Source organism: Vulpes vulpes, chromosome 8 (genome assembly GCF_048418805.1).
Source record: "Vulpes vulpes isolate BD-2025 chromosome 8, VulVul3, whole genome shotgun sequence".
NCBI lineage: Eukaryota > Metazoa > Chordata > Mammalia > Carnivora > Canidae > Vulpes > Vulpes vulpes.
Genome location: NC_132787.1, coordinates 3,215,340 through 3,233,929, shown reverse-complemented (window position 1 = coordinate 3,233,929; position 18,590 = coordinate 3,215,340). Strand labels below are relative to the sequence as shown.

The 18,590-nt window shown below is 41.3% G+C and overlaps 1 protein-coding gene across 5 annotated transcripts in view; it reads left to right on the top strand.

The window, feature by feature from the left end:
• SCN8A (sodium voltage-gated channel alpha subunit 8) overlaps positions 1–18,590 on the top strand; it is a 176,569-nt gene that overhangs the window by 127,377 nt on the left and 30,602 nt on the right. For all 5 annotated transcript variants that reach the window (XM_026000367.2, XM_072765255.1, XM_026000368.2 and 2 more), the window contains 5 exons: positions 3,885–4,123; positions 10,798–10,971; positions 13,024–13,380; positions 17,264–17,734; positions 18,255–18,372. In XM_026000367.2, the coding sequence (XP_025856152.2) occupies positions 3,885–4,123; positions 10,798–10,971; positions 13,024–13,380; positions 17,264–17,734; positions 18,255–18,372 (1,359 nt within the window). The remainder of the gene's footprint in view (positions 1–3,884; positions 4,124–10,797; positions 10,972–13,023; positions 13,381–17,263; positions 17,735–18,254; positions 18,373–18,590) is intronic.

The window sequence follows — 18,590 nt, the reverse complement described above, 5'->3', positions numbered from 1 at the left end:
TGTTGGACTGACCCTCACCTGCTTGGAACAGTCGGGGGCATTGGCAGTATGGGCTTCCTTTTGGAGACCTTGATGCTTCCATCCCTCTACTGAGCTGGGTGGAAACCACTGGAGTAGTCTTTTTCTTCTCCCATTTCTTCCTCTTCTCCCCATGCTCTTCCTTCTCTTCCTGTTCTGCTTTACTCATTCTCTACCCTCCACCCACCAGCACACACATAATAAAAAATAGATGTAGGGGTAGCTCAGGGAAGAGAGACAGTCATGGTTGTGTTCCTGAGTGGGAAGCCATTCCAGTTCTTTCTCCCTTTTCTAAGTCCTGATGTTCACATAGCCTTCCACTGCCCAGACGTTCTCCTCTCCCTTCCCCTAGGATTTGATTCCCTTTGTTTAAAGCTGGTGAGATGGGACTGCTGTAAGCAAAGAACAATGGATGGCTGGAGCTGAATGTGAGAGGGAATTAAAGGACATTAAGAAAGATCCATTCCAATTTATAAGCCTATTAAATTTGAACAGTTAATTTCAAAAAAAAAAAAAAAAAAAAAGAAAGAAAGATCCATTCCTATTTAACTGCTGGTCCCGCTGTAGTTAACGATTGCTACAGTGTTAGAAGCCAGCATTGAGTGAATGATTGTTCCTGCTTCTCAGACCTTCAGTTAAGAAACTCTGACATTATTTTAATCATTGGATTACCAAACCAAAGAAGCAGGTTTCTACCTACCTGCTTAGAAAGTACAGTGGAGAACTCTAGAAGTGTGTATGTAAATAATGAGAAAATCCTGCCTGCTGTATGTCCCCCCTATCCTGTGGCAGACATGCTGTCCTGGAATCCAGCAAACTCAGCTGAATTCAGTCAGCAGAGCCATCAGCTTGGGATATTTCAGAGGACTAGGGGTAGGGTGTAGGCAGAGAGTACTACAGTCTCGCTTCTCCAAGGAGCGAAGGGGAGGGAGTCGGTGAAGAAGTGGTGATGGTACTTGGCATTACTGGTTCCCAGGTAAAACAGTTTCAACAACTGCCTCATAGAGGCAACTGGCCATAACTGTTGCAGCTGCGATTTGTTGACTCACTCTGGTGTTCAGCTGACCAGCCCCGAGCATCAGTCAGCACAATAACTTAACTGCCATCTGTCTTTCGTGGTATGGCTGTAAGCTCTGTGAGGTGGGGACTCTTGTATGCCAGTGTATTCCCAGGACCTCACACACTGTAGGTTGTTGAATTGAATCAAGACAAGCCCTACATTCAGAAACCCCACGGTCTACTGACACCACCATCTTGGTGCAATTGCGAGGCCCTCTCTGGAAACCATTTCCAACACCCGTGAGGTTGACACTATGGTAACCTTTCCAAGAATGTTCAGGAGCAAAACAAGGGGAACCCCATAAACATTTGATTTTTTTTTTTTTTTTGGTAACATTTGGATATTTCTTTGGGTATGTTAGCCTGTTCTCCCAGACCAAATTCTTAGCAGTTTCAGGCATGTGGGGCCTAGAAAGTTTGCCGAGTTGTGAGTCACTTTGTAAACCTCTGTATTCACCTAATTGATCTTTTCTAGCTCCTCAAGCTCCACATTGCCTTACCGTTTGTGGAATGGAAAAGATCATCCTGAGATCTCACCTGAGAAAATGTGGATGAGATCCCTAGTATCCCTGTAGGAATCTTCTTGCCCCATAGGGTAGGGAAACCCCTCTTCAGTATCTGGCAGAGACTGAGAGCCTAGTGCACCATATAGCACCACAATTGTGTCTACTGTCGGAGACGTGAACAGTCGCGGCTTTAACCTCCACGTGCCAGTGAACAGACATTTGGAGAAGGGAGGAGATTAAAAAAAGGAACGGAACCAAATTTCCAAATATGTACTGTAAGAATTTATGGAAATAAGAGAACCTTTTCATTTTCTTTTTTTGGTTAGAAAACTAAATTTACCTTGGGAAGGGAGGGAGTTCTATGAGGAAGAAGCCAAAGCAAATTTTCTTCACAGACTTCCTTTCCCACGCAGACTCCCACGTGGCGCTTACTGTGGCCCTTAAATCTGAAAAACCAAGGCAACCATTTTCTTAGCAACCAGGGAGCCAATCAAAAACCCAACCAAAGCACCCCGTCTAAAATAAAGCCATCACCATGGGCACCATCCAGCTGGTTGGAAAAAGGGAAAGAAGACTCATTTAAGCCAGCCATCTTGTTCCTGGTGAAACGTTGGGAAACTTTTCTTCATTCCCTGAATGATTTGATTTTCTCAGCAGAATTGGGTTGGGGTGTGGGCTAGATACATCTCTACCCAGACCCGTGGAACCAAGACCTTGCCTAGGATTATCATGCTGACCGGTTCTCAAAGCTACATTTACAAGAACATCTTCCAAGGTCAAGGTCCTTGGGCTTTTGTAATCCAAGCTATTATAATTCATACTCTACTTGAGCAGGGCTTTGTTACCTACAGCCTAATGCCTAGATGGTTGTGGCTGCCAGCTGAATGGCTCTCTGTCTTCAATGTCTAATGGTCCTTTTTTATATTTGTTTTGTGAACGACCTTAGAGATCATCTTGGTCTAATGATACTTAGTCTATGTCCATCAGAATGCCAGGATCCTAGGGAAAGTGCCTCAGGGAAGGAAGAAGTCCGTCACACCGGGCTCCTCTTCCTGCCTCAACTAGAGCCCTTCGTGACTTAGTTATTTCGCATGTTGAAGATCACATAAGATCTTCTTGGAAACTAACCAGCTCTGTTTCTAAAAGAGAGAGACCAAAGGAGGGAAGAGGGAGGGAGGATGAAATTGGAGAAGGGCAATGAGAAAGAGTAGGGGAAGGGAGAGGACTGGGACTCTTGCGCCCACCTCAGTTGTGAATTGTGCACTTGCTAACTTGCACTGCACACACTGCACAGGGTGGCCTGGCTGCCCATGCTGCTTCTGCTGACAAGATAATAATAAGAGCAAATGATTCTGGAGCACTTACTGTAGGCCAGGTGTTCTCTTTTTTTAAATATTTTATTTATTAATTCATAAGAGACGCAGAGAGAGAGAGAGAGAGGCAGAGACACAGGTAGAGGGAGAAGCAGGCTCCATGCAGGGAGCCCGATGTGGGACTCAATCCCCGGTCTCCAGGATCACGCCCTGGGCTGAAGGTGGTGCTAAACCACTGAGCTACCTGGGCTGCCCAGGCCAGGGTGTTCTGAGGTGCTTTATACCTATCTTAGCTCATTTAATTTTCTCGGCAGATTGAAGTAATGTACTCAGGTTCCCCCACTTAGCACTGTCTGAGCTGGTACCGCACCCAGGTATGTCTGGCTTTAGAGTCTGCGCTTCTAACTGCTTCTCTGATAATAATTTAGTGATATAATGCATAACGTAAAATGTGCCATTTATTGAGGACTTGCCTTGTGCCACGCACTGCGCTGGCCACTTTACATTTACCAACTCGCTTATTCTTTAATCGGTGGTTGAGGATTATAGGACTCGTTTATTCCCACAGCCTGTAAAGTAAGTGTCATTTCAGATAAGGTGACAGAAGCATAGAGGAATCCGTAACTTGCCGGCAATCACACAATTGTGAGTGTTGAAGCCGGTTGGACCAGGGAGTCAGACCTCAGAGGCCAAGCTCCTAACCGTTATGCTCCACTCCCAAAACAGATCAAAGTCTAGGTTATGACCAGATGGTGGTTAATAGGAAGTGACCTGGTATTGCTCATGCCTCCTCTTTCCCTTTATGGGAAAGAAAATGGGGTGGGGTGGGGTGGGGTGGGGTGGGGGGAACTACACAGAACAGTCAGTACTCAAACCACCTTTCTTCTCATGGTGAATAGCAGCAATAAGGACCCAGCAAGGAGTAGGAGAGACCCCCTTTGTTGTCTCACTGTGATTGAGGGCTACCTTTGTTCTTTACTCGACACAGAGCTGGAAGAGTCACAGAGAAAGTGCCCGCCATGCTGGTATAAATTTGCCAATACTTTCCTCATCTGGGAGTGTCACCCATACTGGATAAAACTGAAAGAGATCGTGAACTTGATCGTTATGGACCCTTTTGTGGACTTGGCCATCACCATCTGCATTGTCCTGAATACCCTGTTTATGGCCATGGAGCACCATCCCATGACACCACAATTTGAACATGTCTTGGCTGTAGGAAATCTGGTAAGATGGAGCACTCTCTCCTGATTTTATGATCTGAACATGTTTTGCCTGTAGGACATCTTTTTTTCTGATACTGGAAGCTGGAGTTTAGTTGAAAAGAAAGTAATAGTTAATTGGAAGACAAATGCTTCCACATATGGCACAGCCCCAGCCACTTCTGCTCACTGTTGTGATCCCTTGGCTGTTTCCTCTTTCTGCAGAACTTTGAAGACGTCATTTAGGAGCTATTGGCAGAAAACCAACCATGGTGACAGAATGGGAGGCCTGGTGCAGTGGGTTGCTTTCAGCAACCTGAGCCAAGGACTTCGGGATTTTTTTTTCCTCATTCTGTTTCTCACATTGATTCCTGCATTACTCCAGCACATCACTTCCCCTTTCACCTTCAGTAACAACTACCACAAAATAGGGGAGCTCTTTTAGTGCATTAAACACAACTATAAATTTGCCTGTACCGTGATATATTACTTACCCATATGGGGCCTATCTATAGGAAACTTTTAATTCTAGGCTGGTTTCCCCCCCTCCTATCCAACTTCTGGGCTCTCATCCAGTTTCTACTGTTAGTTGATCTGTGCCAAATTTACTTTAACATTAGCTTAAACCATATATTTAATTTATTATATTATTTAGAAGATAAGAATGAGGGTTTTTTTGTTTTTAAATAGATGACACAGTATATTCTGAAGTCAAATAGTTGTGACTTGGGGATTTTATCTGTTTTATTTCTTAGTCCAAAGATCAGGAGTTGATTGAATTTTGATAGATAAGAAAAATTTAGTTGAAAAGAATCCTCTAGGTCATCTGGGCTTCATTATTCCGTAGGAGTTTCACCATGAGCAAGTTAAATCTTTTTTTTTTTTTTAAGATTTTATTTATTTATTCATGAGAGACAGAAAGAGGGAGAGATACAGACAGAGGGAGAAGCAGGCCCCCTGCAGGGAGCCTGATGTGGGACTCCATCCCAGGACTCCGGGATCACCACCTGAGCCGAAGGCAAACACTCAACTGCTGAGCCACCCAGGTGTCCCAAGCAAGTTAAATCAGATGGTTCATTACCTTTTGAATGTGATCTCTGCCTGGTATTCTCTGTTTCCCTCTCTCTACACACACACACACACACACGCACACACACGCATACATACACATATCTCTCTCACACACAGAGTTTTTACATTAAGTCCTAATATACTATTAAAGTGTTAGGATATTTTGAGTTCTGATTATGAAAACAAGTGTGGCAAAGGAGATGCTTTATCTGGTTAGTCCTTGCAGCCTGTCACATTCCCTTGTACACATCCAAGATAATTCTATAATCTTTCCACTCTCCATGTCTGAGTTAGTGAGTTAGTGACACACTTCAGCCTCACCGCTTCGATGTAAGCCCTCATGCCCAACCTGATGAGATATGGGCGTCTTGAAACAGGACATTCTCATAGGCTGTCCAGGAAATCTGCTGACTCTGAGGGGGTACTTAACAGTGGGCTTACTGTATGACCAGGAGATCGGCCATCAAGCAACATTTTGAATCAATCAACAAAATGATATCGATACAAGCTTATTTTATTAGCCAAGAGTTAAGTAATGAAAAGTATGACTTGATAATTTTGCCGACAGTGGTAGTATTTGATGTTTTGTTTTTCTCAAAGTCTTTACTTTACTTGCTTTTTACAGAATCAGTCCTTGATTTTGAAGGAGTTTTGAGAGGCCTTTTCACCTACCACCAGCAGAATTGCCCTCAGACCAGGACAGCAGATAACATTATTTTTCCCTTTCTTAAAAAATCTGTAGAGACTTAAGGTCACACCTAGATTAGAAGTGTTAGAGTTATGAGCATTGAGAAGACTTTGCTCAGTATCATCGTGAAGAAAGAGGAGAGAGGGAAGGTCAGCAATTAATGTTCAAGGACTTTCTGAAGCAACCCAACCAAAACAGTTCTAAAATGAGAAAGCATTCTGGGGGCAAGAGTTTTCAAGGGACTGTAAAGAATTATAAACCTGCAATTAGTGGGGATGGAAAATAGTGAATGGTTCAGGATACTTTGGCCAGTAGATGGGAGGTGAGTGTGAAGGGGAAGAAATAAGACTGGTACCTCGATTTGGAAGTTTAGTAGCTGTGGAGGAAATAGGATGACTGAGGAAAGAACAGGTTTGGAGTTTAAAATCAAGAGGTCTGGGCAGCCCAGGTAGCTCAGCAGTTTAGTGAATATCCTGGAGTCCCAGGATCGAATCCCACGTCGGGCTCCCGGTGCATGGAGCCTGCTTCTCCCTCTGCCTGTGTCTCTGCCTCTCTCTCTGTGTCTCTCATGAGTAAATAAATAAAATCTTTAAAAACAATAATAATAAAATCAAGAGTTCTGTTTTGAATGTACTAATGTTACATATGCCACTCATTTCTGACCACAAGTGTTTGCATCTATAAAATGAGGATAACACCATGTCATCAGAGGTTGGGAGGATAAAATGAGAACCTATAGATAAGCTTTTAGAATAACGAAATATACTCTACAAATCATAGGAACTATATTAGTATAATTCAGTAAGAGAATTTCCAAAGGCTTGGACATTTTTTTAAAAATCTAATTGGATTTATTAAATGACTCATGAATCAGGCGGCATCCATTCTACGCAGAGAGGAGCTCCCAAAGGTTTGGACATCTAGAGAGAGTCTTTGATTGAACCTGAGAAAAGGAAGATGGAAAAGAGTGAGATTGACCAGCTTGTGAAATGAGATACAACCTTGTCTCACGGTTGGAACCCTGAGGCCTTCCTCAGACAGTGAAGTGAGCTGTGTTTGTCCATAGGTAAAGGTGGAAGTTTCTGATGGCAGGTGGAAGTTTCTGATGGCAGAAGAGAATAGTTTTCTGTAAAGCAAAGGTCCCTCCTGCCTCTCCCACCCTCCCCAAAGGAAAAACGTTAGTAAGAGGAAGAACCTTAAAGATAATTCTATCCACTCCTCATGTTCTATGGGGGAAATGGAAGTCCAGGGAGGCTATGTAACTTCTACAGCTTTTGTTTTATTCAGGAGATAAATGTAAGGATTCTTTTCTTCTCTTTTTTGCAACCATTTGAACACAACTGTGAGTTTATAAGGTGTTTTGTTGTGTTTTTTGTTGTTGTTGTTGTTAAGCAAGCCCAGTCTTAGAGAAAGGTTTCAAGTACAGTCTAAAGCATTCTTTTGGAGAGTAAGTTGCTGACACAGCCCCTCAGCCTTTCGCGTGTGTTTTAGGAACACGTACACTGTCCTGCTGAACCACGATACAGCCGTCAGACTCAGGAAATTCCCGTGCGCCTCACAGCCACTTCATTCTCAGGCCCCTTCGGGTTCTTCCAGAAATCCCAGTCATGTTCTTCGTAACAAAATAACATGTAACAAAAAGACTATTCCAGTCTCCTGTTGCATTTGGTTGTCCTGTGTCTTCAGTCTTCTTCAGTTTGGCGGACTTTTTCAGTCTTTCATTGGTTTTTTGACCCTGACACTTGGGAAGACTCCAAGCCAGTTATTTTGTAGAACTTCTTCAATTTCAGTTTGTTTGGTCCTTCCTCATGATTAGACTCAGCTTACGCATTTGGCAGGAGTATCACACAAGCAAGGTTGTCTTCCCTTGCACCTACCACGTGGCACGGTTTCCATTTGTCCCATTGTAGTGATGGTCACTTGGTCAGTTGACAAAGGAGGTATCTCCAGGCTTCTCCCCTGTAAAGTTACTCTTTTCCATTTATAATTAGTGTTTGTGAAGATGTTTTGAAATGGTCTAAATTTACTGTTCTTCATTTAACTTTTGATTATTTATATCAACGTAGACTCATGGCTTTCAGTTTTATCTACTGGGTTATAATCCATTGTCATCATTTATTTAAATGTTTAAACATTCCTGATTTGGCCACTGGGATTTCCTTCAAGCTATTTTCTGTGTCCTATCAACATATCCTCATTACTTCTTCTTTTTTTTTTTTTTTCTGATGTTACAGACTATTCCAAGCTAATTTTATATTTTTCCCATCTCAGGCCTGGATCAGCCATTTCTCAAGGAACCCTGGTTGTTGTAGTGAAAAATGATATTTAGAAGTCAAGATCTGTTGAAGCAATCAGTGTACATGACTGGACCCTCTCAGCATGGGGCTGGCTGTTTATTCTAGTCCAACATTACCAGATTCATTCTGGTAATTCTGATATTCTATAGAATATCAGATTCATTCTTCCTTTCTATAGTTGTAACTCCTCTGACAAAAAGACACCTGGTTGCTGCTATCTTTAGTGTATTTATTTGATAAAAAAAGCCACCGTTACCTCTTGCAAAGTGATTATCCTCCTCACCCTGTTCAAGATCTGGCTCCCTGTTCTAGACCCCCAGCATCCATATCAGTGTCCTTCCTAGAGACCCTCTTCCCACGCTTCTCAGGCCCTGACACCCCAGTCCCACTTTCTTTGAGAACTGCCATCCCTAGAGCCTAGGAATAAGTTCCTAGGGGAATATTTGAGGACACTCACAAGAGGGACATTTATGTACGACTGTCGATTGACATGCTGCTTATAATTCTCCTTTTTTCTCCTTCTCAAGAAGCATACCATAGTGCAAATTAGAATGGCATCATAGGAATAGCCTTACGTCTGCTCTTTTCCGTTTATAAAAAAAGTTATTCTTCCATACCAACAAACCCCAACTGGTGGCAATCACTATATGTTGAAATAACATGGTTGCTGACCTCTGTCATGGGCATTTCTGTCAGGCATCTGGGTGCCATTCATCCTATTGAAAGGCAACAGTAACTGTGTCATTGTTTATTTTCTCTTAGGAACCAGAGTTCCCACAGTATAAATACTCTGTGATCAGTTAGCCAGGGCTTATTACTGAGCATTTCCTGTGTGTTCACCAGAAACAGTGGGACAGCAACCAAAAGTAGACAGTCTCTACTTAGTGTGCAGTAAGCAGACTAACATTTCTGTATAGAGAAACCTTCCATGGGTTTACGCTGAGGGTAAAATGTCTGTGGGGAAATTGATTAGCTGCCCTCACTTACAGCTACGTTCCATCTGTAGATGCTCAGTGTGTACCCTGAACTTTGATTTTGCTTAACTGGACCTCTCTAGAGAATATTTTCTTTCACTTCTAGAATACTGCATCTTCAGTTTAGAAAAAATGGGGAGCCATGGAAAAGTTTACGGACACAAAACCTTACAGCCCACGTAGCCATTTTCATTTCCATCATGCCATTCTGTTTTGTCATTGCTATACATTCATTGAGTCTGTTTCAAAACAGTGTCTGTAGTCTAAGTATTTTTCACTATTTCCAATTCTGTCCTCAGACCGTATCTTCAAAGTTTTTCTTAAAATCCTTCCTTTGTAAACTTGGTAACCAGGTAGTTGCAGGCAGTGATTTATTATGAGTTTAAAACCTATTACATATCCGTCCTCTAAAATCAGAATATTCAATAAGAGTCTGATGGTGTGTGGTTAGCCTACAATGAAGGTATTGGTCTTGTTGAAACTGGCATTTGTGGGATTTTACTTTCTTACTATGCATTATGTTATCCTGAGGGATACAGAAGGCATTAAGAAACACAGGGTGCTCTGAAAGGTAGAAAAGTGGGAGTCCTGTAACACAGGGAAGAAGTCATTCGCGTAGCCAATGAGGTCCAAACCTTAAAACAGTTATTACATCATGGATTATCATATTGAAAAAATCAAAAGGAAGCACCAACATCTCCAACAATAAGAAAATTCTTGAGTGGGTGCCTGAATGGCTCAGTCAGTTAAGTGGCCAGCTCTTGATTTCAGCTCAGGTCATGATCTCAGGGTCCTAGGATCAAGCCCCACATCTTGTCAGACTTCTTGCTCAGTGGGGAGTAAGGATTCTTTCTTCCTCTCCCTTGGCCCCTCCCCCTGCGCTCTCTCTCTAAATTAAATAAAATCTTAGAAAAAAGGAAAGAAAATTCTTGGAGGACATATTCAGTAGAATTTTATATAAGTGATATAAATGGGAATTAAGAAGACTGTATAGCAACATGGACTGAGTTATATAAGTAAAAAATAAGACCCAAGATACTGTGTACTCTATGATTTCACAACTGTCAAAAGATATGTGCATTTTTTAAAAAAACAGAAAGTACATAAAAATGATGGTTGTATGCAAAATGATGAAACTATACTTTTTTTCCTGTATTTTGCATGCTTCTAGGAGTGTTCTGTTGGTTTTACAATTTAAAATGAGAAACTCTGAAGCGTTTGTCAAGCTTTGATAAGGCACGTAATATCAAATCAGGAATAATGCTATATTTTTTAAAATATAATTATAATTCAGTGAGTAGGTTGTTTTTCTAGGCAAACATCCCAAACATAAACATTCAAAGTGACTGCTGACCCTTTAGAAGGAGCCACTGTGTGGTCTTCCTATGCTTAAAATAGTTTTTTAAATGTACTCTTGAACAATGTGAATTAGGTAATTCTGGCAACAAAGATGAGAATATTGGAACTGAATACTTGATTCAAAAGGAAAACAAGAATCTCTTGCCTCATGTGGAGTAGTCATGGGACATCTAAGTGCTGATGTCTTCAGATGCACAATTAAACCGGACTAGCTGTTGATGCTTCTTGGACATGTGGTATTCAAAGATAATAATAAAGATATTCTCTTTCTATTATTTCTTTTCCTTACCCCCTGCCTTCCCCTCTTTAGGTTTTCACTGGAATTTTCACAGCGGAAATGTTCCTGAAGCTCATAGCCATGGATCCCTACTATTATTTCCAAGAAGGTTGGAACATTTTTGACGGATTTATTGTCTCCCTCAGTTTAATGGAACTGGGTCTAGCAGACGTGGAGGGGCTTTCGGTGCTGCGATCTTTCCGATTGGTATTCCATATTTCTCCAATTTCTTTTTACATTTCCTATCTTGCAGCTACTAAAAAAGTTTTGCATAAGTTAATTTGATGATTTAAAAAAATCCCTAACTCTATTCTCATGATTCCTGTTGGTGATTAGATACTAAAATCTTGGCAATTTTTCTGCTAAGTTCCTAATATAGAAGTTAGTTTTTAATATTAATCAGCAAACAGAAGTCGTTTTTAGGAAGTTCCTCAGAAAATAATAGTTAACCTAAAAGATGAAAAAGAAGGATTCCTAAGGGTTATTCTGAGGTCTAATGAATTTGCTAGTAAATCTGTTTCTTTATCTGAACATGTCCTTGAAATGGCAGTAATTTCTCCTTGTTCAAAGATGTCTCTCATTTCTTCCATCATGGTGACCCCTCCCAGAAAATGGAAATAAAATAATACTTTTAAAAATTATATTGAAATTAATTTTTGAACATTGACTTTTTCCCATAACATTAGCTGAGAAAGATTTTGTAATATATTTGAAGAAGTTAATGTTAAAATTACTAAAAATGACTTGGAAAGAATAGTTAATGGTATCCTCAAAATAGCTTCCCATAAACATAGGCATAAGCAATGACCTGTTTAAGTCCCTTGAGAAGCTGAGTTACTTCGAGGGTATCCACTCAGAGCATCAGAACTGGCCTAGGTTTTTCTCTCCCTATTGGGAAAAATACCTAAGCACTTGTAACTGATAGGGTTTTAGGTTTTTTCATCAGAATATTCAGCATATTGAAAGAGAATTGGAATAGAATGGAACTATTTCTACAATAGAGGTCTTGCTCAGTCCAAGTCACAAGTAACATCTGTCAAGTTTCTTGAACCTCTGCTTACTAGTCTTTGGTTGGATCTTAGGATCTAGCCCACAGTAGACTTTTTGAAAATCATTCTTGTTATCTGGAAGATGAGATGAAGGACTAAGAGGTAGAAGCCTTAGCAGTAGTATTCCTAATAACTAAAAAGCCAATCAGAGAAGGAAAAATATAAATGATCCAGATATTCACACAGAGAAACACCTGGTAAATCTTGAACTCTCAGATAAGATTCAGACTTTCAATAGGAAAAGAATGTTCCAATCCATGCTGTTATTCCAGAATTCCTATTATATCATGTGTTAGTTATTAACTTATGACGTCTGAAGATGATCTCATTTTTATCATTTCATCATGGGCTTTATACATTATAATTCTCAATATTAGATAAGACCTTGTAAATCATTTATTACAGAATATAGAAATTTCATGATTGCAGGTAACAGAAGTTCTGTCCTCTAAATTAATATCATTATAGGCCCTTTTCATAAGATGTTTGATATATGTGGAACTGCTTCTGCTAAGGCATTGTGCTTCTCCTCCAAATTACTCCAAGCATATCCCAACATTTCTTATCAGCTATTGAATATTTATTGGCAAGCAAAAGGAGAGATACTTAGAATTTTTAAATGCATGTTTTTTTAAGGAAACAGATGACTTATTTTTCACTGTCCTTACGATCCTGATCTTTTGCTTCACTACAGCTCACATTTTCCTTGATAATGTTCCTTGAGAAGTCAAGGGAAAATCAATAGCAAAAGGATATATTCATGTATAGGTTCTTAAAAAGTGGATTGAGGGGTGCCTGCATGGTCTAGTTGGTTAAGTGTCCAACTATTGATCTCATTTCAGGTCTCGATCTCAGGGTTGTGAGTTCAAACCTCCCACTGGGCTTTGTGCTGGGCATAGAACCTACTTTAAAAAATTAAAATTAAAAAATAAAAAGTGAATTGAACCAGGGACTAATATAAGGGCCTAGAGGCACTATTCTTGGTTCCTAATGTAAGTCTTTCACTTACTGTGGAATTAATCCATTTTCCCTGTCTATGCCTCACATTCTCCCATTTTAATCTAAGATAGTTAAAAGTCCTGGGAACTTCCCAACAATGCTCAATAAATTTAGTTTGATCTCGCTAATTTTATATGTTTGTATTTTAGCTGTGTGGTAAGAAAATGGATTGAGTATCATTTGATTTTTGTTTTGATTTTTTTCCCCTTAGCTCCGAGTCTTCAAATTGGCCAAATCCTGGCCCACCCTGAACATGCTGATCAAGATTATTGGAAATTCAGTGGGTGCCTTGGGCAACCTGACCCTGGTGCTGGCCATTATTGTCTTCATCTTTGCTGTGGTGGGGATGCAACTCTTTGGAAAAAGCTACAAAGAATGTGTCTGCAAAATCAACCAGGACTGTGAACTCCCTCGCTGGCACATGAATGACTTTTTCCATTCCTTCCTCATTGTCTTTCGAGTGTTGTGTGGGGAGTGGATCGAGACCATGTGGGACTGCATGGAGGTGGCAGGCCAGGCCATGTGCCTCATTGTCTTCATGATGGTCATGGTTATTGGCAACTTGGTGGTTAGTACTAACTTGTAGAATTTTTCAGTCTTTGCCCAGAACATCTTACCCTTGACCCAGAAGCCCCGGGGGCATGGTCTTACTAACTTTATGTCTGTGCTAGTTTTTATTCTTTCTTGGTTTAAGAACCCTAAGGTACAAATGAAGGAAAGGAGACTCTTTACAGAGACCTGCTGAGTCATAAACCCCACTGTCAACCTTTTTTCATAGTATGGTAACAAAACTCAGCAAAGTTAAATGATTTTCCTGAAGTCAGGGAAATGGTAAATGGGCTTATTTTAGATTCTGGACCACAAAATCTATGCTTTTTCTACTATAGAGGTTTTCTTCATTTAAATTAGAATTTCTCAACCTTGACACTGTTGACATTTTGGGTTAGGTAATTCTTTGTTGTAGGATTGTCCTTTGTGTTGTAGGATGTTTAGCAGCAACCCCGGCCTCTACTCTTTACTGGCCAGTAACACCCCCCCACCCTGTTATGACAACCCAGAATGTTTCCAGACATTGCCAGCTGTCCCCTAGGAGGCAAAATTGCCCTCCATTGAGAACCAATGATTTAAACCATTAGAGGTTTTTATCTAACTTGTATAAATGGCAAATCACTTTTTTTGCTTTAATCTCTCTGCCTACGGTCTTCTGCCTCTGTATATAGAATATTCACCAACAGAAATTTTGACACCATGTTTCTCAAAGTGTGGTCAGAGGACTAGCAATAGTGAGATCACTTTAGAGTATGTTAGAAATGCAGAATCTTAGGCCCTTCCCCAGAACTACTGAATCAGAATCTGCATTTTTAGCAGGAGTCTCCAGGTGTTTGACATGCACACTAGAATTTAAGTCCTTATTTTTCAGATGAGGCACAAGTATAGAGCAGGGGGCGCTAGAAGAAAGAAACCCAGTGTGACCCCTTGTCAGATCATCCAGAGCAAGTCTCCTTTTTGTGCTGTAGAGAAGCATGCCAGGAGAGGGTTCCTGCTCACCAGCCTCTGAACCAGCTGTTCTTTTTATGATCTGTAAAAATAGACACTGATGTTTTCTGTAATTCCCTCCCTTTCTCCATTCCTGACCCCCCTTCCCGCAGTCCTACTCCCGCTCGCCTTCCCACTTCCCACTTCCTCAGTGAATGCAGCTATTGCCTCCCAGTGCATAGTGGGATCCATGTTTCCCAGCCGTGACCTCAAACCCCTTTCTCTATTCCCTTCTTCTCACTTGTCTCTGCATCCTCTCCCCTTGACTCTCTATAGACAACCTGAGCACATGACAAAATGCAGTATTATTTCTGCTTTGGATGACACTTTTCCAGGTTCAGTCTTTCTGCCCACCTAGTCTCTAGGAATCTGTGACTATAAGTCTCTTCTGACTCTCTTCTTTCCCTTCCCACTAAATTATCTGGTCCCTTTCATACATCTTTTGTTATAGTATTTATAAGATCTGCCCCATCCTTCCCATATCTATAATCCATCCAGTATTTCTTTTTTTTTTTTTTTAGATTTTATTTGTTTATTCATGAGAGACACAGAGAGAGGCAGAGACACAGGCAGAGGGAGAAGCAGGCTCCATGCAGGGAGCCCGATGTGGGACTCGATCCCCGGACCTGGGATCACACTCTGAGCTGGAGGCAGACACTCAACCACTGAGCCACCCATGCACCACCCCCCCCCCATCCAGTATTTCTAAAAGGTGTGGTCTGAAGATCACAGCTACCCAAATTTCACATGTTAAAAAAAGGCTGAGTTCCAGGCCCTATACCAGATCTACTGAATCAGAATCTTAAAGGTGAGGCCAAGGAAGTATGTATTTTTTCATACATCCCACCCCAGGAGATTTTTATGCATTCTAAGGCTTGAGATTACAGTAGCCTAATTCAGAACCCTGTTAACTCATGCAACTAACATCTCTAGCATATATAGCTGGTAGAAATAATTTTCTCAGATCTCTGTCATCTGTTATTCCTTTACTCAAAGACCAGTAGTAGATCCAATTAAATAAAATTCAAATCCCTCAGCCTGGCCTTCAAAGCTCCCTCCAACTCACCCCCATTTTACCAACCATATTCCTTTGTAATTCTACAAATGGCCCAAAAATAATTTGCATACATATAGTTCATTTGTCATTTCCATCCCTCTCACTCTACACATACTAACATCTCCACCTAAAATGTATTGCTTACTCTTCAGAAGTCTGACAAAGTAAGGGCCGTAAGGGCCAGGTGTAAATCAAGAAGTGAACAACTCCCAATTTTTAAAGTAAGCCTTAATAAAAATAAATTAATTAATCTTAATGTCCAATGTGGTAAAATAGGATATTAAAACATAAATAAAGCTTGCATCGATGACTAGACAGTTAGATATAAAACAGAACATAGAAGTCACCATCACTGTCTGGTCAAACTATTTTATTTTGATAAATGTTAAGAAAACAAAGGAAGCTAGTTCTTAGGATAACATGAACTATATTTCAGTTCTACTTTCTTGATTTGTTAGGAAAATGTGGTTCTCCAAGCCTAGTTTTTCTAATGTGGGTTCTCCAAGACACCCACTGCTTGTGAATACATGGAATCTGTACCCTCTTCGATCCTCCCAATAAGCCGTGTCCATTTTTTTTTTCCTCATTAGGGGGAATTTTCTCCCAGAATGGACAGTTTTTGTTTTTTCTTATTATAAGAAAAGTAATATATTTGGGAGTACATATATATGTATGTAAAACTATAAGAGAACCAAGAAAAGAGGTGCTATAAACTTGTATCACAACCAAAACCAAACAAACTGCCCACTTGGTAGAAAAGAGTATCGAGGGGGGATCCCTGGGTGGCGCAGCAGTTTGGCGCCTGCCTTTGGCCCAGGGCGCGATCCTGGAGACCCGGGATCGAATCCCACGTCGGGCTCCCGGTGCATGGAGCCTGCTTCTCCCTCTGTCTGTGTCTCTGCCTCTCTCTCTCTCTGTGTGACTATCATAAAAAAAAAAAAAAAAGAGTATCGAGGTTCCTCAGAAAATTAAAAATAGAGCAGCACCTGGGTGGCTCAGTGGTTGAGCATCTGTCTTTGGCTCAGGTCGTGATCCCAGGGTCCTGGGATCAAGTCCTGCATCAGGCTCCCTGCTTCTCCCTCTGCCTGTGTCTCTGCCTCTTTGTCATGTCTCTCATGAATAAATAAATAAATTCTTAAAAAAAGAAAAAGATAACTAAAAATAGACCTACTATATGATCCAGTAATTCTACCACTGTGTATATACCCAAAGAAAACAAAAACACTAATTAGAAAAGATACATGCACGTCTATGTTTATTGCAGCAATATTTGCAATAGCCAAGATATGGAACCACCCCAAGTATCCACCCATAGATTAAGAGATGGGGTATCTGTATAAATGGAATATTACTGGGCCATAAAAAAAGATTGAAATCTTGCCATTTGCAACAACATGGATGGAGCTAGAGGGTATAATCCTAAGTGAAATAAGTCAGAGGGAGACAAATATGATTTCACCCATATGTGGAATTTAAGAACGAAACAAATGAACAGACAAAACAAAAACCCAGACTCTTTTAAATTCAGAGAACAAACTGGTGGTTACCAGAGGAGGGTGAGGTGAAATCGAGGATTAACAGTACACTTATTGTGGTGAGAACTAATGTGTAGAGTTGTTGAATATTGTACACCTGAAACTGACACTATATGTTAATTATACTTCAATAAAAAATGTTTTAATGTCCACTTAGTGACATGAGCATTTAAAACACTAAGCGGGTCAAACCAAACATAGTAGAAACTATTGCGCCTGTCACATAAGTCTGTGGATTTTCAAGTTTTAACCCTAGTTTAGTGGATGACTTTACCTAATACTGTCAACATTCACTCTCCTTTCTCCTACTGCCACTGGTACAGGTGCTGAACCTGTTTCTGGCCTTGCTCCTAAGCTCCTTCAGCGCAGACAATCTGGCAGCAACAGACGATGATGGGGAAATGAACAACCTTCAAATCTCAGTAATCCGGATCAAGAAGGGGGTGGCTTGGGCCAAACTGAAAGTGCACGCCTTCATGCAGGCCCACTTGAAGCAGCGTGAGGCCGATGAAGTGAAGCCTCTGGATGAGCTATATGAAAAGAAGGCCAACTGCATCGCCAACCACACTGGTGCAGACATCCACCGGAATGGTGACTTCCAGAAGAATGGCAATGGCACAACCAGTGGCATTGGCAGCAGCGTGGAGAAGTATATCATTGATGAGGACCACATGTCCTTCATCAACAATCCCAACTTGACCGTGCGGGTGCCCATTGCTGTAGGCGAGTCTGATTTTGAGAATCTTAACACAGAGGATGTTAGCAGCGAGTCGGATCCTGAAGGCAGCAAAGATGTAAGGCCCAGTCTAAAACTCAACTGTGATTCTGTGTGGGGATAAAACAGGGGCCCTGTCACCTTCAGGGACTGGTTCAGCTATGGGGTTGGTAGGGAGATTATGGAATAGCCAACTAGGTTTGAGAACCAACCCTAATACCCTCTGTCATTCTAGACCTTCCTTAGGTGACCTAGTATCCTGAGATATTTCTAGACCTATGTCCATTGCTGCTGGATCATCTGAGAGGCTGGAGCAGAACGCTCAAGGACTTCCCTGACATTAATCTGGCTGAGCTGGAGCACTGAGCCACGTTTTGTTTAGGGTGGATCACTCACTGTGAACAGACTTTAATGTGTTCTCCCAGTACTGGAAGAAGTTTTGAGGGCTCTCTGGTAATTGGCCCTCCAGAACGGGATGACGATGAGTCTGTAAAAGAATTGCAAAGAGTTATAGTTACCTGTGCCCGAGGTAGAGCAGTCAGTGTAGAGTGGAAGTTTGCTGCAGAGTTGGTTGAGCTCCCTTTTCTTTGTGAATCTAGAAACTGGATGATACTAGCTCCTCTGAAGGAAGCACCATCGACATCAAACCTGAAGTAGAAGAAGTCCCGGTGGAACAGCCCGAGGAATACTTGGATCCAGATGCCTGCTTCACAGAAGGTGAAAGGGGGAAAGGACAGGGGTGGGCATGTGACACTTGCAGTCCTCACAGATTTCCGCCAGGGTCAGTGGTTGGGTGAGGGTGGGGGCTCTGTGGCCATCTTCAAGAACTTTATTCCCACCTCATCATTTAGGGAAGTTCATATGTTTCCCTTATTTGGTTCATACCAAGTTTCTATTCTCAAATATTTCTTTGTCCATTTTCTCTTGGCATCAGC